Source organism: Anticarsia gemmatalis, chromosome 20, assembly GCF_050436995.1.
Source record: "Anticarsia gemmatalis isolate Benzon Research Colony breed Stoneville strain chromosome 20, ilAntGemm2 primary, whole genome shotgun sequence".
In the NCBI taxonomy this organism is placed as follows: Eukaryota; Metazoa; Arthropoda; class Insecta; order Lepidoptera; family Erebidae; genus Anticarsia; species Anticarsia gemmatalis.
Window position 1 is genome coordinate 8,924,247 of NC_134764.1, and position 26,050 is coordinate 8,950,296.

Sequence of the window (26,050 nt, forward strand, 5' to 3'; positions counted from 1 at the left end):
GGATTTAGCAGGATGCAGCAAAATATTTTGCGACATCAGTTTTATTGATAATTCCTGTACAATTTGTCTTTATTAAACAATACAATAATTTCATCTTAAATTATCGATACATTTCAAAATACATTTTCATATTGGTTCTGTAAATTGAATCATCATTATAAGCATTACCTTCGTTAAATACAATTGGCACAATTGGGAATGCGTTTCCGTATTATTGTTTAATGCAGAACGTGTTTCCGTAGCATTATATTTAATTTTATTTAAATGAATTGTATTTAAAGCAGAAAAAATCAATCTAAGTTTCAACCTAAGACAAAAAGTCTATATAACTTCTGTGGTCTAAGCGCACTTCCTAGCAGACACATTTAAATATTTCTACTAAAAGGTTAAAAGTAAAGCAATATTTTTTCCGTTCACAAGTCAAGTGATTCTATCACTCGCACTGGTTTTTACCATGCTCATACAATTTCGATCTTTACGATGTAGAGAAGAGAAGAGAATGTAAAGAAGTATTTAATTACATATGGTGATGTAATCGTCCAAAAATAATTACTCTGGATTCTGACTCGGCTTTTGGATATTCGATATCTGATAATACCTCGACAACTGTTCCTCGATTCTCTACCACTATCGACTACCGACAACCGGCTAGCTATCGAAATTTTGACATTTAGAATGTACTGCCAATTTTTTTCCTACGACGCCCCTCCGAGGCGCTGATCAGATTTTCATACAAAATTTCGCGATGACAGGTCGGTTGTCGGTAGACGATATTATTAGAGAATCTAGCTACTGAAATTCAGCTTTAACATTTCAAGACGACGCTTCAATATGTCAACGAGGCCATACTTTAACATCTTCATCAAAATATGACACCATAAAGTTTCATAATACCAACTAAAACATCTATCGTTCAGCCTCTTAACTCTAAAACGTGCTAATATGTATTCACGTTAAAGTGGTGTGTCGGAGCTTAAATTGTGTTAGAAGCAAACGCTCGCACATTCATTTTGTAGAATTAATTATATTTTGCAGTCTAGTGTGCGGTATTAAGTAATATGACAGCGTATGAGGCGTACTTTAGCTTTTCAATGTGCTTCTGCTTGAAATGTTTGCGCTACTTATCAAATTTTAGTTGTATTTTTGAAGGTTGTATTGAGGTGAATTTTAATGTGATCTGGTTTTAATTAAACTTGAGAACCAGTTTATCTATTTTGCGGTGCGTTTGCAGCTGGTTTCTCAGCCTCGAATTAGTATTATAACAGGTATTGGCAAGTTTAACAATTAAATGTTTGAGAGTTATTCTTTTAGGTTTCATACTTCGTGCATTATTTACCTATTGGATAGATTATATCTGTTATTGTGAATGACACCTACTGCTAGACCAGAAGACATATTATAAGCCTTTTTATAGTCCTTCCTTTATTTTTTGAGGGGATCCTGGGGATAATAGCGAGTTAAGTTTCATTTACGTGTTTCTATGAATTGATTACTCAGTAATTTTTGCAAACCTGCCTTACACAGGCTGTGTGCTTCCTTACAGGATTATTAAAATAATTAATTTCACGTCTACTTTCATGAAATCCCGCAAACGCCTCCAGGTAAACAATTAAGATGATCAATTAGGCCTAATTTAGTACGGAGCTTGTCAAAATTTAATAGAAAAAAATATGTTCGTAAAGGTCACAGGACGTTGACCTTTTACACATTAATGCCTATTTTTATACCGGAGAATTTATTATCTGATATATTTTAAGCTGGTTTTCGTAAAGAATTTCTAGGAATCTTAGGTCAGGTGTTGATGGACTCAAATGCCAAAGGATTTAGTTTTTCTTTTTCAGGTTACTGTTGAAAATATTCTAATATAGATTGTAAAAAAATGCGGTCGTTTGTGGCATGTAACTCTCTAGCCGTCACTTAATTACTCATCCGTTCATTAAACCTAGTATAAAAAGGCGTAAGAAAACAAACCAAAATTCCTTCCTCGCTTTTCTACACCCAGCTTAAAACAGTATTCTAGAAATATGCACATCTTTCCAGAGCAGTGGTATTTTGCATCGCAAATTCTGGTAAATGCCTCCTCAGTGCGCTCGGGGCCAAATCCCTAAGTTAATAGACGTTTTGTCTCACTATGAGGTAGTGATAGCACTCGTTTTGTGAAGAATATTGTTCAATACGCGCAATCTATCTTGACCAGCTTGAAGTAAAGCATATTAGTCATTTGCACAGGTAGTAATGTCATCATTTCGTTCTAAAACATGTCATTTGCGCAGCTATTGCTGCTAACTTCAAGCCGGCTGAGAAAGGTTGCGCGTATTGAATATTTTGCTACCACTGCTTCCATGTGACGTTGGACTTGGCAAGTAAACCATAGAAGGTTCCAATTTCTTTTTTCGTACCCTTTCTAAAAGTCAGTAAGAAGATGTGATGGTCTTGGTGTATTTAAATGATTAGCTGAATCCCTGTCACTCTTTTCACCAATGTTTTTAGCATGTTATTACCTTTAAAGTAAAACGTGGCAGTTGTGTAGCTTAATCATTTCACATTGTTCTGCTTAGTCCTTCTGGGAAGAAAGAATTACAAATGTGCGAACTACGTTAAAAGTATCATAGATTTTGATCTGGGGGACAGTTGTGCACTATGTGTTGACAACTATTTGATAATAACTATTCTGTATTGTTACTCTCCTAAGATATTATGGTGATCAGTACATTACGTCAAAGCCACGATGTTCAGTGACGATCACTAACTTGTTAAGAAGGTGAAAGCGAGAGGTCTGTAGTTTCGCTTACAATATTAAAAAAAACAGTCCCAAGTTTTATCCCTGTTTTGCAAGTGTTTTTATGCCTTTTATCGCAATCGAACCAGCAGTTTATCTGAGAAAGTATAGCGTAAAAATAATATAATTATTATTCACCTCATCAAACTCGATCTAAACCAGCTTAACAAAAACGATCTAAAATGAAGAGCAACCAAAAAACATATACACATTAATGTATTTTTATCAATAAGTACAAAAATAGCTTCTTTGCCAAATATTTGCACAAAACAGGTTAAAACAGGTTGTTTTGCTGTCAGAATTTATCATGTCAAGTAGACGTGATCAATTTTGACGTTATATTATAATTTTTAAAATACTATATAACAAAAAGATGTATAAATATATAACAAAAAGAATTGTATTTTATTGTCCGTGAAGTCGTTCAAATAAAAACTATATAAGTAACTCAAATAATTTTGGTTATAATTCAAGGCTGAAATAGAAAACTAAAATAAACAGATTTCGACCATAATTATCAAATTATTTACGTCATAATTATTTTTAACGGGTAAAAAAATTGTTTAAGCACGCATTATGAACTTAATTATAATATTTATGACAATGACTTAATTGTTTATTTAGTTTTTTTTAAACATTAGAAGAACACATAATTAGAAGCGGTAACAAAGGAGAAAAAAAAATCTACTTAATAAAATATGAGTTAAAAAGTTGTTTTGTTTGTTTGTTTGTTTGGACGCGGTAAACTATTGAACTACTAAACGTATATAAATACACTTTTTGTGTATGATTATTTCATGACAAAAAAATATAGGCTACTAGCTTAGTAAAAATATTTTCCGGGTTAAAATGTTGGGTTAAAATCCTATGTAATCCGAGTTATATGTTAAGCTTATCAGTACACCAAATTTCATTAAAATCCGTCCAGTAACTTTTAATTCCACAAATTCGTTACAAATAAACGAAAATACAATATTAGTAAAGAACTCATATAAAACTATGGATTAATCATAACACTTTTTTAGCACTGCTCCACTCCTATTAGTCAAATCATGTATATAGGGTATAGTCTTCCTCAATTATCGGACTGTTCAACGTAAGCAATATCATTCGTTTCGAATCAGCAATTCTTTAGATAAGCGCCGTAAAACAAACAAGCACCTCAGCTTTATATTATTAGTATATTGTTTTATTATGTAAATAAAACCAAATATCTAAAGTTTTTCCACTATCTATGTACAACTCAAGGCCTTCTAGACAATTTTATGAATTCTTTATGACTATTCATAGTAATTATTACTTATAATATAGTCGCTGCTAAGACTTTTACTAGCACACAGGTCTTCGAAGCTCAGGTGTTGAGTGACGTCTCCGTAGACACCAAGTGCCTTTTTAAATTTTTAATTAAGTGGAAATATTTTCATTAAACAAATTATTGTTAAGAAGAAACTTAGAGCAAAAAGTGTTTTTGAACAATAAAACTGAAAATTTCGAGTTCTCTTTGACAATTTAGAATCAGTTTTAAAAAATGGATTGCGACATTATAAGGGCACCAAAAGATGGACTAATAAGTTTTACACCGAAAAATGTAGAAGAAATACGAAAGGCATGCAATATTGATAAAAAAGCGGACCGAGAAGAGGCCGTTGCTCTTCTTGATAAATGGATTAAAGAACAAGATCACTTTATGAAGAAAGATTTTAGTAAGTATTCTTCTTCTTGTCGTATGGTTAGTGGTCAACCTAGTGTCAAAGTCGTTCAAGCCATCCGAAGGGCTTTGACGGAACCCCGTCGTTCAACCGAACGACTGTTATCTTAATTGATGACAACCGGGAACGACTTTTTACGTGCCCTCCAAAGTGCGGAGATGCCCAATTCAGATACCACTACGCGGTCACCCATCTATGGAATGACCGCGCCAAGGTTTGCTTAAGAGATCGTTTACCGATTGGTGAGCACAACTGACTATTACACGGGACAATTATATTATTTATGCGATCCACAAATAATTGTTTCGGGTGTGGTTGTACTTTGCGTTCATTGTTCGTATGTTTGTAAAAGTCCCCGCGACACAAGAGCAATTCTTAGTGCGGGAGTTGTAACAAAAAATAAATATTAAGTAAGTAATATTTTGATTGCAGGTAAACGCTTCTTAGAAGTATGTCTAGTAACAAGTAAGGGATCAATCGAGAGAGCGAAGCAACAAATCGACAAGCTTTGTACCATGAGGGCGCAGATGCCGCAGTATTTCGTATCTACCGGTCTCAAAGATGGACTACTTCCACTTTTTGAAAAAGGGTAAGCACATACATCTATTCATAACACCATACTTATAATACTCGAAAGTGTAGATAGTGGTGCATGATATTTGCACTAATAATACAATAGTGTAGTAACTCAAAATATTATTACCAGCCGTGAACCTTGCATATAAAACTCTCTACCAATTTGTTTGGACTATGAAGTTTTAGAAGTAACTAGCTGACCCGCGCAACTTCGCTTGCGTTACATAAGCGTTAAAAATTTTCCCCGTTTTTGTAACATTTTTCACTGGTACTCTGCTCCTACTGGTAGTAGCGTGATGATATACAGCTTATAACTTTCCTCGATAAATGGACTATCTAACACTGAAAGAATTTTTCAAATCGGACCAGTAGTTCCTGAGATTAGCGCGTTCAAACAAACAAACAAACAAACAAACAAACAAACAAACAAACAAACAAACAAACAAACAAACAATCAATCAATCAAACAAACAAACTCTTCAGCTTTATAATATTAGTATAGATTTGTTCGAATGGATTGATCCTTGAGCGATGCAATCAATAAAATGGATGCTCAATATTTTCCTGGTTAAGTTACTGTAATGCGAAAAGACTTTCCTCGACCTAATACATCGCCACAACTTCAACTATACCATACCATAGTTCTTATATTTATTAGTAAGTATCAAAATAACATTTCGTTTCATTTCTAACACACAAAGAGGATTAAGTATTTTTGTACCCATAATAGGAAGTAATCAAGTTATTCGTCAATTCTGATAACAGTTGTATTTTGAGTTATATCACGACTTATTGTATTTTTGGTGTGATATGTTCACAAGATTTCAAGCCTGTTATAATTCTGTTTATCCGAAATATTGATGAAATACGATGTTGATGTACAATTTATTTTTATTTAAAAAGACAACTCCCTCTCTAAGAATTGCTCTTGAGTCGCGGGGACTTTTACAAACATACAAACAGCGGACACAAAGTACACCCAGACCCGATACAATTATTTGTGGATCGCACAATTGTTCCGTGTAGAAATCAAATCCACGACCTTCCGACGCGATGGTAGCGGCGCGGCGGCGTGAAGACCTTAACTCCTTCTCCACAGAGGCCATAAATAATAGAGGATGTATTTATTTTTTCTTCTATTTAAAATATGTTTTTTACAGGTCATTCTGCTTTGCACCAAAATTAACCGACGACAATTATAGAGTTATAATCGTGAAAATAAATAATGGCGCTCATATGACTGCTTCGGAATTCATATTGTTCTACAGATTACTTGTTGTTGTAAGTATTTATTTAAAACCACACTAAAGGTAGATCAATGTTTACTACTACCGTGTGCCGATTAGTGGCGGTAATGACCGTCAGCTTGCAATGGGGGTTGCGGGCATCAGAAGCGATCCGAGATGCAATTCTGATCTGTCACCTATTGGGAATGCAGGAGGATTAGTTCTCCAGGGCAGGGTCTCAATGAGGCTAGGTGCAAATGTAGGGGGCACTGGTTTGTTTTTTAGGTCCCAGGGTTCCTCTTCAACCACGCATCAAATGGTTGGTTTTCGCGGGGTGGTTTTTAAGTGGTTACACCACATAACCCAGTCTTTCTTCCCCCAAGAAAGATGGGTATCCGAAGGGATTTTTCCCCACCGATAAAAAAAAGGGTGCCGATTAAATTTCCGGCATCCTTCTAGCACAGGGGTTGTCAACCTATTCTTAGTCCGGGACCACTTTCTTATTATTCTTGTTAGCAGGGACCACTATGTTCGTATATTAAAGATAAAGTGTAATAATCATCCTGAAAATTTAAAATTTTAAAATCATTCGCGGACCAAATTTTGACTTACGCCACTGTTTCAGAACCTCTGTTCTAGCAGGTGAATCAGACCACGACATGCTTACCTTTATCGCTAAAAAATAATACCTCAATTTTTCGCGTAAGGTCAATGAACTGCGGTGGTGCATCGCATTTCGTGGGAATTCGTGATGATGATCATTCCCTTTATCTCGAGATAGTGCAAAAATAAAAATGAAAAATTGCGTCTAATATGTTATATGCTTACAAAACTACACCACGTTGGAGTAGTGCAGGTAATTAACTCGACACCCTGTATATACTACTAGATTTTTGCCAGTCGTTACAAGTATTCAGGGGCTGTACTTAATTTTCCTTTTGACTGTACCAAATTTAATGAAAACCCGTTCTGTAGTTTTCGGCATGAGACAGACATTCAAACATCAAAAAACGCATTAATGATATCAGTAAGATTCTAAAAAATAATATTTATAAGACAGTTCATCAATATGCTAATCATATTTTTTGTTTTCTGTCTGGTAGATTCATAAATATTAAAATTATAAATGCATTAGTATGTCTAATACGCTTTTCCGCAACTATAATCACAACTTTGTCGTTATTATCGAGTGCCCAGAGTTTTACATATAACATTTCCTGTAGCTCGATTTTCTACTACTAGCGAGAATCGACAACCGGCTAGCTATCAAAAAAAATCTTTGGAAATCTGATCAGCGCCCCTAGCGGACGTCTTTAAAACTATTTTCCGTAGTGTAGTGGTAGTGTTTCCTTCACACGCTGTATTCAGTTTTTTATTTTTTTCAGACGGCAGAATATTTGAAGCATAACGATTATAATAATGGTATGATTTTAGTATCTGATTACTCTGAAAGCAGCCCCGCAAACGTATTACCGCATATGAACCTATCTGAAATGCAACAGTTTGTTTCTATGTTAACGGTGAGTGAAAGTTTATACATACAAAAACCCTTTTACCCATTACTGTCCCGCTGCAGGACAAGGGTCTGCTCCCAAATGAAGGAGGGGTTAGGCCTAGTCCATCACGCTGGCCAAGAGCGGGACTTTGCATGTCCTTAATAAATGTATTAAACAAATGTTAGGCATGCAAGGTTTCATGGTTTCACGTTTTGCCTCTAACAATGTTAATCCCATGTAATAAGGGGCGAGCCTATAGCCATTGATTTCCAAACTCAGGCGAGCCTATTGTCATTTACCGGGCACGGTACCAAAGTCCGGAATACTATACAGAAATATTCTGATTTAAATTAAGAAGGACGAGGAGCAGTTTACCTGGTAATCAAACTTGAGACCTCTAGAGTCCCAGTATACAATGACTGGCATGATGGCTTAAATAATTTTATTTCATTTCAGCAAGGATTTGGCGCCAGAATTAAAGGGTTGGTGTTCATAACTGCTTCGAAGTTCATCGAAGGCTTTATTAAGGTGATGAAGACTTTCTACTCCGCAAAGATTGGCAGTAGGATCCATGCCATCGGCACGAGAGAGGCTTTGAAGGACCTTGTGAACGGTGACGTCTTACCTAAAGAATATGGAGGCTCTGAAAATACTTTACAAGAATTATCTGGTATGTATTTTAGTTAAAAAGCTTGTGGCTGAGTAACAATATCGGATCCATCTTTTAGGTTAAGCTACGCTCGCCGAGGTTGGTATGTGGATGGGTGACCGTATTATTTATGGAACAGTTTAGTTCTTCCGAGTTTCTGAAAGCACGTTAAATTGTGGGTCCCGCTGTCATTTTCAAAGACCTTTGACAGCAGTTACCACTAATCAGAAGCTTAAAAGTCTGTCAACCAGTCTTACCGAAGAATATCGTTTTCTAACCCACGCAACTAAGTTGTAGAGGTCTAGATAGACAGTCGCTCCATGTAAAATACTGGTATTCAATTCCGATGATACTAGAAGCTGACTCCTACATAGTTGGAAGAAAATCAAGACCCGTCTGATTAACAACCATTTATTTCATTTAATATTAATTAATTCGTGGACCCTTAACCTTATAAAACATGATATATAAAATTTTCTAAAATATAATTAACTAGTGACTCAAAACAAGTTTTTGTGTCTGGCGTAAAGGTCTCGCGTGCAAAATAACGTGAAATTGCATCAATATTTTAAAAGAATCCTTGTTTATTTTTAAATTATAGATGCAATTTTGGTGTCTGCATACATACTTAATCAGTATTAAAAGACAAGTAATATTTCATAAATATCAGCATATAATTGCACGTGATTACACATTTATTACCTTATTTGTTTTCAAAAATTACATGCATTTTGGAAACTATATAAAAAAGTCCACAGAGACCTTGAGTTTTTTTTCATTTTTTTCATGATCATATAAATTCCAAAATAACAACATATCCATTTCTTTTAAATAAAAATATCAAAGTAATTTCAGTAAATATAGAATAATATTTGATTTTTTTATGTATTTTCAGATAAACTCTTTGAAACATTTTCATCGCCACAATTATCAAAACTACTAGAAGAAATGAAAGGAGCTGTCACAGATGAATCTAAAAGGCAGAATAAAGAAGAATTTACTGAAATGTCTGGAACTTTTAGAAATTTAAACGTAGATTAATTTACTATATAATTTTTAGGACATTTGCTGGACATCCTCAACCATAATTATTGAATATCTTATATAATACATATGTTATTTACTGGCTGACCCGAGCAACTTCGCTTGCGTCACATAAGAGAGAATGAGTCAAAATTTTCCCCGTTTTTGTAACATTTTTTACTGGTACTCTGCTCCTTTTGGTTATAGCGTGATGATATATAGCCTATAGCCTTCCTCGATAAATTGGCTATCTAACACTGAAATAATTTTTCAAATTGGACCAGAGTCCATTCCTGAGAGTAGCGCGTTCAAACAAACAAACAAACTCTTCAGCTTTATAATATTATTATAGATGAAATGACTTATCACTTGTTCTAACGAAAGAAAACATTGTGATGGAACCTATACAAAAAAGTTCATTAATACATTTTGGGAAGGCATTTTATGTCCCCAATCCGCACTTGGCCAGATACAAAGGTAGACTCAAGGCCTAACCCTTATTTCGGTCGGAAGGAGACCTTTGCCCAACCGTGGGAGCCATAGGTAAAAAAAAAACATTGTTAAACAAAATCCGCTTACGATAGACCCAGAAAGTGTATAAAATATTTAATTTTGTTTGTTTGGAATAACACTGTTTTAATAATTTTGGAATAATTACTTGAGGATGTCAGTACTAATTCAGCGATGTAATTATGATCTGAGTTCAGTAGTGCAATTCTCTACAGTCGCTTCTGTCGAGTATCGAGACTTCGACATTTAAAATGTACTGCCAAGATAGTTCTTACGAAGCCCGGTAGGGGCGCTAAATACGCTTTTGTGTAAAATTTCTGGATAGCTAGGTTGTCGGTAGTCGATAGTGGTAGAGAATCGAGCTACAGGTAGAATAATGTTAGTAGCTCCTCTAAGAGCTCCTCTAAGCTTGTGAATACTTATAAACTATCGTGATCTTAGGGCACTTTATGCTTTTTACCTGTTATTTTTATGTATGTTTGTTAAACTCCTAACGACACTAGGTTCTCTTTTACTAGATAATAAATTACGTTTTACGTTGTTTGTTCTTTTATTTTCCAAACCACATTCAACAATCATGCTCGACAATGGGGCAGGTTAAAAAACTAACGCTTTATTGCGTTAAAACTTATTTTGTATACACCAGTTGTGATTAGGTTCGAATCCAGAACCGAACAACATTTGTGTAATGAGCACGACTATCTGTTCTGAGCCTGGTTGTTAATTTATCTACATAATTATATAAGTACGTATTTAGAAGTATATTAGTATGTTTATTCGTTATTTGGTTACCATAGTACAAGAATTGCTTAGCTTGGAATCAAATGACTGTGTGTGACTTGTCCAATGATATTTATTTATTTTTTTATTTATTCCGGACCAGGCTCTCTCCCAAAATGTCGTGTACACCAAAAATCACACACCTCAATTACATTCATTAATTCACTCCAGTTCCAATTTCCAGTTTTCAGTCCACGCACAAAGACTTGAAAGATCCTGGCATGCCAGAATATTCTTCATTGAATTGACAAGTCAACCGGCGTGATTCATCCGTTGTCACTTGTTCCATAAACTTCACTCTTGCTATGTGTTCTTCGGAACTTAGCTCTTGAAAGTTCCTTTCTGGAAACAAAAGATTAGTTTATTATAATGAAGTACAGCGTTAAATAAACCCAATGCTGTTTTATTATAAGGCATAGGTCAAGTTCTAGGCCAAGTGTGATTTTACGTTTCTTCAAAAGCTTCACTTTGAGGGTGGCCATCCTTGAAAAATTTTGCAGCCTGGGAGTTAAAGACAAAGTATCCAGCATGCACTAGTCAGCATGACGGACTTAAGAGCTAGCCCATCTATCATTCTAGAAGGAAAGCCGTGCCAAACAATGGGTACCATGATTGTGAATTTATTTATTTTTAATTATAAATATATCTCACCTGCCAATTCCTTTACACTCATCTCATCACCTCCAAAATCTTTCGGCAGCTGTTCCCTCGGAATGTAATGGTACAACGATTCAGCATCCGCATGTATGACGATTCTTTCTTGAAGTTTTGCAGACAGACCTCGTTTTACTATATTTAGTACAATTTCGAAAAACTTGAAGCATCCGAATAGATGGATTTTTTTCGTTCTTTGGCCTAAGCACTCCTGAATATTAGAAAGAAAAGTTAACTGTTAAAGTAATTCAAAGTCTGCCCTGAGAAAGAGACAGTAATATAGCATACATATGTATAAGGCCATCTCTTTTTAAGGATGCGTTTCCAGGGAAGAGCTTGGCAGAGCGGAGTGTCTTTCTTTTTTTCTTTTTTTAAATAAGACTACTCCCTCATTAAGAATTGCTCTCGTGTCGCGTGGACTTTTGCAAACATACAAACAACGGACACAAAGCACGACCAGACCCGACACAATTATTTGTGGATAATTGAAATAATTGCTCCATGTGGGAATCGAACGCACGACCTCTCGACGCAATGGAATTGGCGTGGCCACCTCAACCATTACGCTACGGAGGCAGTCAGCGTAGCGTAGTGTAGCGGAACTTAGACTATATTATTTTCATATTTGCATGTGGGTAGGTATTTTAGCCTAGACTACACAAAGTGGCCAAATAAGTAGCGCTAATGTATGCAAATGTGATAATAGTAATGCAAAGTACTAAAAGATTTATTTATTTTTAGTTTGGTGACGTCATAAAGGAGTCTACGAACCGAAACTACTGACACGTGTTTAGATGATGCTATTTATTTTACAAATAATCGTGCCACTTGCAGACTGTTTGTTATAATACAATATAGTTCAATAATAATATTGTCTTCCTGGCCGATGATGAACTTCACCGGTGACTTTCTATGAAATCAGGAAACTGTGCAGAACTTTATTATAGTGTCCAACTGTGTGGACAATATACAACTACACTCTCTATTCCATTTCATTCAAGGCTCAGTAGGACGGCTAAATTGACACAATCAGTGACAGGTCAGGCGCAAGGACCAAAAGGTTTACGTGCACTCCCAGGCTTGGAGAGGTGACAGCAGATATTTTTTGACGGAAAAAATCAGATCTAACCCGACACGGGATTCGAGCCCGAGACTTCTGCACGGCAGTCGCTACTCTACCGAGACAATTAGGCGGTCAATCAATCAATTTATGCAAAATAAATAAGAATTCAATGCAATAACGTCTAATAATTGATTTCATAGTACACATAAAGCCAGGGGGCCTGTTTTAAGATATAATCCTGTACCACAGGCAGTTGAAATAAACAAGTATTATACATAAGTACAGGATTGTGGACATAAAGAAATTTGACATAATTAACTTACCGTGAGCACCATAAAGGCTCTATGTATAACCAGGGGATTGAACCTGACAATAATGTTTAGCGGCAGGTTGCTTAAATCAGACACGATCTCGAACCCTTGACAGTAGTCGTTCGTTACTAGGTAATGAGACAACTGAAATGACAATTAAAAATTAAGGCAATTACGTCACACACTCACACTGCTAGGCAAAGGACTCTCGGAATGAGGACTCTTGGAATTCTGTTCATCGCTTGAAATGATATTATATGATCGCCATTTGAGGACACTACTTTTTTCAATAACTTTGCTTTATTTTCAAATATTTAGCTATGTCGTCCAAACTGATGTTGAGTTTAAAAATCCTAATGGTAGTAAATTTGCTAATGCATGATTCTGAAAATATATTGAGTTAGGAGCATGTGCATGAACGTGATACCTGAATTTCTAAATACCTCTTAAGAGATGAAACCATGATTGATCTAGCTTTTGCCTGCAACTCGTCTGCGTGATTTGTGGCTTAGGGCAGAATTTTGCATACAAACTTTCATCCACTATTTTATTCCCTAGGGGGTGAAATTGATTAAAATCCAAAAACCTGTATGCCAAATTTGAGCCCGTCCAGTGGTTTTGACTGAGCGTTTATAAATCACTATGTCAGTCAGTCAGCCTTTGAGTTATATATAATTGAGATAAAAAATAATAGAAACCTTACAACAATAATGTATCTGTAGAACTGTATTAGCTGATATTCTTTGTCATCTTCTCCAGTAGCCACGATAAATATCACACGATAGTTATCAGCTGTCGGCCTTGGTAACATACAGGTGTGTCTAAAAATAGAAATGAATGCATAAAAATATAAATAATATTTTTTTTGTGTTTTTGATAGATAAAATATGGGACAAAGAGGGAATCTACGGGCGCGGTCCCTTCAACAAGCAAGGTCCGTCAGTATAAAACGCAGAAGTTCATGGTGTTTTTAATTATGTCTTAAGATATTATGCTTGAAGGATTTTTTTTTCATTAATGACCGATTGATTGACGAAATAAAAAAGTGAGTTGAATTTATTTTTAAATTATTGCTAGTTCTTTTTTAATAGCAATTTGATAAATTCCTTGTATGTATTTATCAAAAATCTTTGTAAAAGCATGTTTCCCTTCAAAGAATTTAAATATATTCCATATTTGAGGAGTTTCCCTCTATGTCTCATCATTTTTTCACCCTGTACGAATAAAATAATATGTTCAGAAAAAATAAAGAAATCAACTCACGCAACTTTAAAAAGATGATCAAATTCATTTTTGATGTCAAAATGTTGCAAATATTCTGGCATTAAGTTGGTGCATGTGCATAGTTTGTCCAGTTTCTTCTTTGCTCGTTCGATTGATCCCTTACTGTAGATCAGTAATCGTTCCAGGTACTCTCTATCTGCAGAAATTAAAAATAGATTTAATTCTTTAGTTCCTTTTGCCCCTGTTTAGGCTGTAGTGTCCGCAAATAATGATCAAAATATAATGGTTCGAGCTAAGAGCTGTAGGATTTCTGCATCGGAATAGCTTTTAGAAGTATCTCGAGGTTTGTCGCCGGGTCATTTGGCTTTAGTCGTGCGACCTATCAATTAAGACATCCTTACTTATAGTTCTAAAGCATAAGTCCGTGTAAATTTTGGCAAGTCAAGCTTTATCGATTAAACCTTTAATCAATCTTGATGCTCTGGGCGAATGTAGTTGAAGACTTGGGATCAATATTTTTTTTTTCAAAAATGGACTTTAATGCAGTTGAAATAGAAGATGACGCAGGACAACTTGTGTAGATAATGTAAATAAATATAAACAAAACGTGGCCATACAATGACATATCCACTTCGGTACATCCTCAGGTCTTATTAAAAGTAAACACTCACCAAACTCCTTGACCCTGAAATGATTCTGTTTCTGTATCCAGTCCTCAAACTGTTCAATGTCCTGTTTCAATCTGTTGACATCTTCATAACCGACAGCTTTACGAACATTTGCCAAATGATTTTCATTATATTTTAATATAGGAGTCGATTTAATTGCATCCATACTACCTAATGTATTAATTCCGTATGACCAATTTGCACTCGAAACAATGATTTTATTTTTTGTGTCTGTACCTATAATAATAGTACTGTCTAGAATGACTTAAAATTTATGAGTACTGCGTCAAATATTCACAGTATTGTTAAAAATATGTTTTTCTGAAGGTCGTTTTGGCATGATGATAATGAGAAAATAAATAAAAGTTTTAGCATTCACTAGACAGACGTAGGTGTGCATGCATAATTTGTAAATGCAATTAGGGTATTGCGGACATCAGATTATGCCATAAAACGACTCGCAATTTTATTTAAAACAGTGAATAGCTAAGAGACTTTAGCATTCGTCATCTAAAAAAATAATCGAGGGCTCATCAAACCTAAGGTGACACATACCAATGACTTTTCGATATGATAACTTATTCTGTCGATGAAAATAAACATCGTGGTGAAGTATGACATAGTTGAGAATTCTTTAAAATAGTTCTTGGAGGAATATAAAATCTCCAACTTGCACTTCTCTGGCGTGGTGGCCTAAAGGCCAAACCTCATTCCTGAAGGAGACCCTTGCCTAGCTGTAGTGAGATAGTAAACAATGAAATTGATTTAACAACAATAGTGCGGTAGAGCCATCTAGTAGCAAAATATAAAACTAGTTGTTGATTTACTATGTTGTAAATCGATGATTATCTGTCGATGTCTACAAAAAACAACAGATGGCGTTGATCAAAATTTGTCATTACCTTACTTGAAACCTGAAGAACCCGAGTTTATGAGCTTTATATTATTTTCTCATTATTACGACCCCTTTATGTACCCCAGATTCATTTCTTTCAACCAAACCAAACAAAACTGGTACACCCTTTAAATAAGCAAACCGTTTTTCGATTTAGTTGAGACATTTAAGTAATCGGAGAATATATTATTACAAACAAAGAATACTACTATTTATAAAATAGTTGAAAAACAGCGCTAGACGTTACGTTTTAAGACCTAACTTAACGAGGAAAATATTAAGCATCCATAAATTTTATTGATTCCGTCGTTCAAGGATCATTGCATTCAGACAAATTACTTTTAAAATGAGATCGACTTCATCATGTCGACCAAACGGCGCATATTCAATGATGTCTCTGTGATCAATGCGGTGAAAACCGGGAGCGATCACCGAATGGTAAGAGGCACATTGAATCTAAACATAGCGCTCGAACGGTCACGACTGATGAAGTCCACGCTCCGACCGGCACCTGCTCATATTCAAAACCCCGAGAGCTTTCAACTCGAACTACGTAACCGCTTCGAGTGCTTAGGTGAGTGCGTAGATGTGGATGATTATAGCAACAGGCTCGTGGAAACTGTCCAGATGACTGGGTCCAAGTTCTTTAAGACCCAGCATCCAAAAAGAACTAAAAAACTCTCAGACCCTACCCTACAGCTCATGGAAGAACGACGTAGGATGGTTCTGCAGTCCTCCGGTGACGTGACAGTCTGCCGGCGGCTCAACCGACAGATCTCAAAGTCCCTGAAACGCGATATACGCCAATTCAACACCAAATGTGTTGAAGAGGCTATTGAGCGAAACAGGGGCTCTAAGGTGTTTACCAGGGATCTGTCCATTGGGCAAAGCCGGCTGACCAAACTGAAGACCGAGGACGGCAGGATCATATCTTCCGGAGCTGAGCTCATGGGTGAGGTAGAGAAGTTCTACGGACAGTTATACACGTCCACACGATCACCTGTTTGCAGTGCGGCAACAGATCCAAGAGCCGCACTAACCCGACACTATACCGAAGATATCCCGGACATCGACCTGCGCGAGATTAGTATGGCTCTCAGACAGCTCAAGAACAACAAGGCTCCAGGTGATGACGGAATAACAGCAGAGCTTCTAAAAGCGGGCGGACAGCCGATATTAGAAGCTCTCCGAAAACTGTTTAATTCTGTCATCCACGAGGGTACCACGCCTAAGGCATGGCACAGGAGCGTGGTGGTGCTGTTCTTTAAAAAGGGCGATAAAGCTCTTTTGAAGAACTATAGGCCCATCTCGCTCCTGAGTCACGTCTACAAGCTGTTCTCGAGAGTTATTACGAATCGTCTCGCTAACAGGTTCGATGACTTCCAGCCTCACGAACAAGCCGGTTTCCGAAAAGGCTTTAGTACCATAGACCACATACATACGCTGCGGCAGGTTATACTGAAGTCCGAGAGTATAACCGGCCCCTATGTTTAGCGTTTGTGGACTATGAGAAAGCCTTCGATTCGATCGAGACCTGGGCAGTGCTACAGTCTCTCCAGAGGTGCCAAATTGACTATCGGTACATCGAAGTGTTGAAGTGCTTATGCGAAAACGCCACCATGTCAGTCCGCCTTCAAGACCAGAACTCGAAACCTATCCAGCTGCGGCGTGGCGTGAGACAGGGAGATGTAATATCTCCGAAACTGTTCACCGCTGCACTGGAAGACGTCTTCAAGCTTCTGGATTGGAGAGGACTCGGCATCAACGTCAATGGCGAGTATTTGACTCACCTTCGATTTGCCGACGATATCGTAGTCATGGCTGAGACCATGGAAGACCTAGGCGCAATGCTCGATGACCTCAGTAGCGTATCTCAACAAGTGGGTCTCAAAATGAACATGGACAAGACAAAAATCATGTCGAACCACCATGTCAGACCCACCCCTGTCAAGATCGGCGACGCTACACTCGAAGTTGTTGACGATTACGTCTACCTAGGACAAACTGTCCAGTTAGGTAGGTCCAACTTCGAGAAAGAGGTCACTCGTCGAATCCAACTCGGCTGGGCAGCGTTCGGGAGGCTCCGACACATCTTCTCGTCCGAATTACCGCAGTGTCTCAAGACGAAAGTCTTTGACCAGTGTGTGTTGCCAGTGATGACCTATGGCGGTGAAACGTGGTCGCTCACTATGGGCCTTATCAGAAGGCTCAAAGTCACCCAGAGGGCAATGGAGAGGGCTATGCTCGGAGTTTCCCTGCGAGATCGAATCAGAAATGAGGAGATCCGCAGGAGAACCAAAGTAACCGATATAGCCCTAAGAGTTGCGAACCTCAAGTGGCAGTGGGCAGGGCACATAGCTCGCAGAACCGACGGCCGTTGGGGCAGAAAGGTTCTTGAGTGGCGACCACGAACCGGGAAACGTAGTGTTGGCAGGCCCCCCACAAGATGGACCGACGACCTGGTAAGGGTTGCCGGAGTCCGATGGATGAGGGCGGCCCAGGACCGGTCCTATTGGCGCTCGATGGGGGAGGCCTTTGTCCAGCAGTGGACGATTCCCGGCTGAGATGATGATGACTTTTAATACTTTATAGTCAACTACTTGTCGAGGGTTTTATATACCTTGGTTGAACCTTGCATATAATAAAATACACAAAATCCATCTTTTTTATAGGACGATCGATCACCTGTCTACACATACTAATGTCATAGCCAGCCAATACCCTACGTTGGTCAATTTCATTGAAACTGGCCAACAGTGCAACACTCTGGTAGCTCAACTTCCTGACTCCGGGCAATATAAGAGGAATTCTTTACAGAAAATCTCAGAAAATACTTTTTCATGCATGCCAAGGCTTTTTACTAACTTGTCCAACCACATTGGCTATAATCGTATTATATGATAAACAACAACGACAAGATTATTTTTAATACTATTTTTGATTTCGTAAGCAACTATATTTTTAACTTTCTGAGTTGACGTCTTAGAAGTTGTATTGACTAAATAATACGTTTTGGTTCACAATTTATTGTGTTCTGGGTAGTGGGTTTCTTACAAGATAACATCAATTATTCACTTATGTAAGAAAATTTACAAATAGATAGTGTATTTGTATTCAAAATTCTTATTTGCAAATAGTGAATTTAAAAATAGATATAACAATTTAAGAATGTTATTCATTCGAGACAGATAAACAAGTAAACAAAAAATGATGATTAAAATTTATAATTGGCATTCAAAAATGTTTCAAAATATCCGCAATAATTTTAGATTAGATCAACCTGTTTTTGACAAAGCATCAGTTGAATATTAATGTTAGATTAAACTGGTCAGTTAAGACTAAAAATATCCAGACACATGACATTTTGAAACTTATCCATTTTTATCTGCTAGATTCGATCTGTGACTTCGTTTGCACGGAACTATTTATCGATGTAGAAATTATGATTTAAAAAATAGGACCCAGGGCAGCAATTATGTATCTCAGTTGATAATTATTTGAAAGTTTTTTTGCTGTACATTACTTTCTATCTTAGATTATTGTAAATAACATGTTAAGTTAAAGCAGTAATGTACCGAATGTTTACTATCAATTTGACGTACACTAGTTGTCTGATAACATGAACTTTTATGATTAGTTTGTCTGATTTGTGTGAAAATCGAACCCACGACCTCATGACGCAATGTTAGAATCGAGGCGAACACCTTAATCACCTTAACGCCTGGAATGAATTATTCCGTTATTAACACCTAAAAATCCTGTAGTATCCTGTGTTTTTCTATACATTTTCATACGACGTATGTTCCGTCAGATATGAACCGATCTTTATGTGTACGCACCTAAAGATTCGCCACGCGTCGTAAATCATAATATCTATTAACGTTAACTATTTAAGCGTATTGCACTTTTCCGGGCGGCCAGTCGATTGATATCAGTCAACAAAGTTACTATGGAGGAAATAAAACCAAACCCGATATTAGAGTTTAATGTGAATCAATTGCAAAATGTTCGGAAAGCACTCGGGTATGGAGATGTGAACAAGTTGAAACAGGATGTTCAGCAGTTGTCGGAATGGATTAAGAAGCAGAGTCATTTCAGGGTTAAGGAGTTTGGTGAGTTCGTTTTTTAATTATTTAGGTTAGACACAGGTGTCACTGCTGGGGAAAGTTATGTGTGTCTAGAACGTTTTGTCTTAAAAAGTATTTTTAGCCAGATCGTTAGTTTTAGCTAACGCTTGTGTTTTGTGGTTGGTACATCTAGAAAAAAGTGTTTTCATAGACAGCTGCACAGAAAGTGCCCGTTATTTAAGTTAGGAAAGGCATGTGACAGGGTGGTTTTAATTATTATATAGATTAACCAGAGCATGAAAGATATACTTATCGCTAAAGTATACAGTTCATTCACTTCCTAGATATTCTTTTATGAAGCTGACTAATATTAGTTCTCTGGATAGCAATATCGAAATAGTATCGAAGCTCATGAGTGTATGCTATGACTGTATCTTCATCGGTAATGCTATATGGTAAAGCACAACTTTTTGTTTCTACGACACATATTATACTTATCCAAAAGTGGTAGAACGAGGCATAAGGGTCTAGGGTATTTCTAATTATAGACCATTTCGTACTTATGTGGCTTGTTTTAGCAAAAACCTAAATAAATACTTTTTTTCAATTGACAGATCCAGAATACTTGGAGCGCTGGTTGATCTACAACAAGGGATCCATCGAGAGAACAAAACAACGCTTCGACAGACTCTGCACTTGCACTAATTTGATGCCGGAGTTCTTACAGAATTTCGACGTGAAGAATGAATTCAAACCTTTATTTAACGTGTCGTAAGTGTTTGTATTTATTTATAAAAATCATCCTATTGCCCTGAAACAATGTTCTTCCTGCGGTTTCATTCGCATGAAAAGATTTCCCAGAAGAAACAATATTCTATAAGACGAGCTTAACTCCTACAACCTAGAAGGGATACAGACCACCAGAGATCGTTTGCAGGAGACCTATGATAATGGGGAAGGCCTTTGCCTGGCAGTGGGACTATACTGGCTCATAATAATAAGAAATAATGAGTTAAAAGTTACTAAAGTCTCTGTACATCATCAAAATCCGTGGAGTAGTTTTGCCATGTCTTGCAGGTCTTGCTTATCTAGTAATTTTTTGAGAAATAAACGGATAAAAATAATAACAATAAACCATCCTTAAAGTTTACAACTTGTTGTAACCGATAGCATAGGACTTTTTATTTCGGGAAATGTTTCAATGCAGACAAAGTCGCGGGCAAATGCTTAAGTGGTCTATGAATTGGACTTTGTACTGAAGCTTTTGAAATCAAAACAACAAACAAATTCGTAAACACGTTTGGACCGAGACGGACTAATGATTCATTTAAATCGTTTTGTTTACGTCAAAAACTCATCGACAGATAATTTCCAATCAAAATCAATTAGTTACAATAGTTATTAGTAAAGAACTTTGACCATGATTACTTATGCGTGACTATTTTTTTGGAATGGAAATTGTTAAATGCATTGTTTAAAAATTAAGTAATTATTCAATCTATTCTTTCCACACTAGTGGTCAAGGGTCTCATTTTGAACTTTGCACGTTGCACTCACCGGTCTGTAAACGATTTCTGGTTTAAGCAAACCTTAGCGCGGTCATTCCATTAATGGGTAACCGCATAGTGGTATTTGAATTGTGCATCTCCGAGCTTAGGAGTCGTCTCGATTGTTGTCAATTAAGTTAATAGTCGTTAAGCCACGTGAAAGGCCTTCGGGCGGCTTGAACAACTTTGCCATTAGGTTGACCACTAACCGTACGATAAGACGAAGACCCGATAAAGGTATAACTAAATGTTATTGTTTTAGGAACACCTGTGTAATGCCAAAGCCGACAAAAGATAATTATCGACTGCTCATCACTCATATCAACGGACAAGATGACAACGACTTCAAGTTAATTCACTACTACAGATATCTTTTAGTGGTAAGAATTAGATTAATTGTTGTCCTAATATGGACCAAATGTGGACTCCTACAATATTATATATATTAGCTTAGTCTTCCAAAACTATGTCGGATTCGGCTTCCAGTCTCACCGGATGCAGCTATATACATTAGTAGTGTTTCACATGGAGCGACTGCCTGTCTGACCTCTACAACCTAGTTACCTTGGTTATAACAGGATACCCTTCGGTAAGACTGGTTGTCAGATTTTTAAGCTTCTGTCTACTGTTAACGACTGTCAAAAATCTTCGAAAATAACAGCCGGGACCCACAATTTAGCGTCCCTTGTGCTAAGATGATAGGTGCTATAAAAGCAACTTAAAAATTTTGTTATAGTCAATCCCTCTTATTCATAAACACACTATAAACCTATTTCAGTTAAACAACTACTAAAATATGTTTTCTCTCTTTCATTTCGCTAAGGAGTGAAAGAAACAAAACACTTTATTTTTATGAATAAGAGGGAATGACTTTAAGACTTCTATTCATTGCCAAATTCTAATCCGATTACTTGAGAGTCTAATTGACAGGCCTGAACTATAAGCCTTTTAAGAGCTTTATTTTAAAACAAGCTTATGACAACGGCTCCCGTATAAATATTGCGATTGATGTTCAATTCAGATAATATTTAGTATAGTGACAAATTAAATTCTGGGGAAGGACATAGACGTTTTTCATTAAAAACAATCTATGCGGGCCTCTAATAATATTACCTGCCTGCCGCTGTAAATCTTGCGCTAGCTGGTAGTGTGTGCAGTGGGTGCACATCATGTCATATCGGGCAAAGTGCTATTAGGCTTCTCTAATTTGTATTGGAATATTCTCAATAGTAGCCAAGAGTTTTGTAACTTACCCGGTGGATGATGAAAATAGGCTCGCTCCCTATCACACAGGACTAGCATTGTAAATTGTGAAACTTTGGTTCATACATCTCTGCTTACACCATTATTATTTATTTTAAAACATCGTACCTGTTACACAGGTGCGATGTTTTAAAATAAATCCAAAAGTTTCCTAATACTTATTTTCTATTTCAGTTTGGCCATTATATGTTGTGCAACGACTACTGCCACGGCTATGAAATAATAGTAGACTCAAGAAACGTGACTATGGGCACCATCAAAGAGTTGAATCCTATTGTTGTACATAAGGCTCTCACTTTACTTATTGTAAGTATACTTTACATTCGGTATCATATGAATATTATAAATAATAAATTTAACCCATTACTGTCCCACTGCTGGGCTAAGGTAATGAGGGAGGGGTTAGGTTAGGTTGGGTTCTGATACCTAAATATCCTGGACGAAAAATATTGATAATGTAAAAGTTATGTATAAACTAAATACGATATAGAACAGGTCCCAGTAGTCTTACTATACTCAGGCCGTTACAAACGTGCGAACTACGTCATAATAAAAATAATCATAGGAATGTGACAATTTGTAAGTGCGAGCGAGAGACTCCGACAAAATGGCATGACTTAGTTCGCACGTTTGAAATGGCCCGAGTATAGTAATGGTTTGGTAATAAACTTAAAAATATAATGCCCACAAAAAACAACCGTATAAACTTAATTGTTTTCGCCAAGGACTTTAACTCTTTACTTAACGACCGCTGTTTCTTTAAAGAAGAAACACATTTATCAATACATTGATATTCAAATATTTTAGTCAGTTATAAAAGTAACAATTTCAAACATATTTCTGAATCTCTATTATTCTTTTCAGGAAGCTATGGGCCAAAGAATTAGAAGACTGCACATGATAAGTGGCTCTAAGCTCTTTGACACACTACTCATGTTATTCAAACAAGGTCTTTCGACGAAACTGAAGGAAAGACTCATGGTTCATAATAATGTTGAGAGCCTTCATCAATATGTACCGAAAGATCAGCTGCCTCAAGAACTAGGTGGAACTGAAAGACCGATTAAAGAAATTACTGGTAAAAGTGATTTTTTGGATTTAAAAAAAACCCTGCTATATTTTGAGTTTAGTTTCAATTGACTCACGATACTGATGATTTATTTGTGTGATACTACTCCTGGATAGACGCTTCTTATAGACTTGCAGATCAATCGGTATTTCGAAAATTAAAAACTCTGAAATATTTTTTTTAGATCTATTTTAGAACTTACATTAATTCACCCACTTAATTTATTTCATAAGTACAATCAAATGTACAATATTTTAAGATGCACACAGCATGCGCAATTATGAGCAACAAGACAATGCAGAGTACAAAATTAGAATACACAGTCATAAGTTTTTAGGTATAAGGTCAAAAAAACCAACAATCTGAGGAACTGTTCATAAATAATATGCTAGTGCTGATTTGGACTAAATGCAATTGTAATAATATTTGCTCATTATCGTTTTCAGATCTGAATTTCAAACAACTATGCACGGACGAGCATATAGCTAAATTGAAGATTATGGAAGCAGCGACCACGGACGAAGCCTGCCGACTACCAGGGAAATTTAACGAAGAATATTCTGGAATGCCTGGATCTTTCAAGACTTTATGCGTAGACTAGTTTCAATATAAGACTTGGATAATCCTTTGAAAATGAATTGAAAACTATGATGCTGTTAAATCGATTGGGGTTGTGTAAAACAGTTTTAGTACTGAGGTTTTTTGTACGCAGTGTTGTCGACGTAAGAACTACTTATAAGAATGTTGTGTGAGGTAATTTACAGGTTGATTTTATATTTAGAAATTATGGATACTTATTGTGATATAATAAATATTTAAAGTTTTGATAATATTTTTTTTATTCGACAAATTAAGTATTTTTAATTTAGGCTTTTAGGTAAATTTTATATTAAAAGATCTAAAATGTAACACAATAGCTAAAACAGAAACCATCATATATGGTTAGTAAAAAAAACTGCTGTAAAACTGAAAAGTTCTGTTGAAAATTGTTTAGTAATTTTCACGACATAGTCTTACAAACAGAATACTCCTAATTCTTACTATTTTAGCCCGTATTAAGTATGCAAGTCCTTGTTCTCAAAAGATATGCTCTAGGCAGCTGGATAAAGCAAGCATAACATTCTCCCCAGGGTGACGATATTATACGTATTTTCTTACTCCCTAGAGATAAAAATGTGTCCGAGTAATATTATTTTAAGTTTCGTGCTAAAATGTGCATAGAACTGCATAAAGAACGTATGTATAGTATATCATTTTAATTTGTCTTTTATTTACCCACTTTTAGGTAATGATGCAGAAGGTTTCTTTGATATTTCTTGAGGGTAAGTTTTTCTGAATGTATGTTATACATTTTATTACCTAATTAAGTTTAATATAATATACAAAATTTTATTTTACTAGATTATCTTAGTATGACAAATTGTATGAATCTCAATGAGGCAAGGGAATTTTGAAAGGATCGTTGTCTCTACAAACCCCTATGAGAAATAGGTGTGATTATGTCGATTATTTATCTTAGTCCTTATCAAAATTAATTTTCCTTCATTATACACAGCTTCATAATATATAGGTCGACTACGACTTATAAAAACCACAGCAGAATGTTCATGTTATTCGAGATCAATTCATATTCGGTTTTTTGTACGTGGATAAAAGTCTGTTATTATGAGCAAGCTACTCTGTAATTTTCAACTACACCACTTTTAATATTAGCTGCAAGTACACAAATAACTCAGTAATTTCAAAGCACATACACTAGTATGCGCTATTCAATGATGTAGCTGCAGAGACAAGCACCTACTACGCGAGTACATTAACAGTCGTTATGCGTTGATTGCGCAGTGGAAACAAACAGGCGCTGCCGTTCCCACCGAATTACAATCAGCTGTGGAACTTAGAACAAGGGTTATATCTATTTGGAATGTTTGAAAACTGGCAATTTTTCGTAATTCTAATAAAGCATAACTCAATCTTAACTGAAAACTAGATTTAAATTTATTTGGACCTGTTAAATTATGGACCTGTAATTCAAGTTATTGATAAGACAACTCCTATTTATTTACCAGGTAACGACACTTGCGAAAACTAATAACCATGTATATTTTTTATAGTACAATATGTTATTACAGGCATTGTATGCAATTTTAAACTTTATTATTTAATAAGGACTACCAGCTCACTCCCTCTCTGATTCAGGTCGATCAAATAACATCAACCGACTTCAATCGATTTCTATTCATTCATCATTCTTTCATTAATTTCGCATTTTCTTTTAGCATTACATGAATTAGTAAATTCATTGATTTTTTCATAAATAATGAAAATTCTTTGAGCCAAGTCTCACGGAGAAGATTGTCATAAAACTTCAATTCATTATTTCGTATAGGTACATAAACTTTTCCAACACCATTCAATTTTAAAACTAGTCACAAGACAATTCCCCGTCAGCAACTCTCTGATTCAATATATAAAAGCTCTTTTTATATGCATACGACAAACCGCTAGGGGGCGTTGTACTCCCAACTATTCTACTGAGGTTGA

At 36.1% G+C, this 26,050-nt stretch overlaps 3 protein-coding genes across 3 annotated transcripts; 2 read left to right on the forward strand and 1 right to left on the reverse strand.

The window, feature by feature from the left end:
• Positions 1-4,095: 4,095 nt before the first annotated feature.
• On the forward strand, positions 4,096-10,509 carry LOC142981612 (uncharacterized). The gene is made up of 6 exons (XM_076127631.1): positions 4,096-4,482; positions 4,921-5,077; positions 6,225-6,345; positions 7,676-7,810; positions 8,243-8,456; positions 9,331-10,509. Exons 1-6 carry the CDS (start codon positions 4,308-4,310, stop codon positions 9,474-9,476), a joined length of 948 nt encoding a protein of 315 aa, XP_075983746.1. The 5' UTR covers positions 4,096-4,307; the 3' UTR covers positions 9,477-10,509.
• A 79-nt stretch (positions 10,510-10,588) lies between these two features.
• LOC142981766 (alpha-tocopherol transfer protein-like) lies at positions 10,589-14,890 on the reverse strand. Its single transcript, XM_076127870.1, has 6 exons — positions 14,672-14,890; positions 14,040-14,196; positions 13,480-13,597; positions 12,789-12,920; positions 11,400-11,613; positions 10,589-11,090 (listed from the first exon to the last, which is right to left on the reverse strand). The coding sequence occupies exons 1-6, from the start codon at positions 14,832-14,834 to the stop codon at positions 10,936-10,938; spliced, it is 939 nt and encodes a 312-aa protein (XP_075983985.1). The 5' UTR covers positions 14,835-14,890; the 3' UTR covers positions 10,589-10,935.
• Positions 14,891-19,466: 4,576 nt separating this feature from the next.
• Positions 19,467-24,315, forward strand: LOC142981601 (alpha-tocopherol transfer protein-like). Its single transcript, XM_076127616.1, has 6 exons — positions 19,467-19,675; positions 20,245-20,401; positions 21,440-21,557; positions 22,615-22,746; positions 23,305-23,518; positions 23,956-24,315. The coding sequence occupies exons 1-6, from the start codon at positions 19,513-19,515 to the stop codon at positions 24,108-24,110; spliced, it is 939 nt and encodes a 312-aa protein (XP_075983731.1). The 5' UTR covers positions 19,467-19,512; the 3' UTR covers positions 24,111-24,315.
• The last annotated feature ends 1,735 nt before the right edge of the window (positions 24,316-26,050 follow it).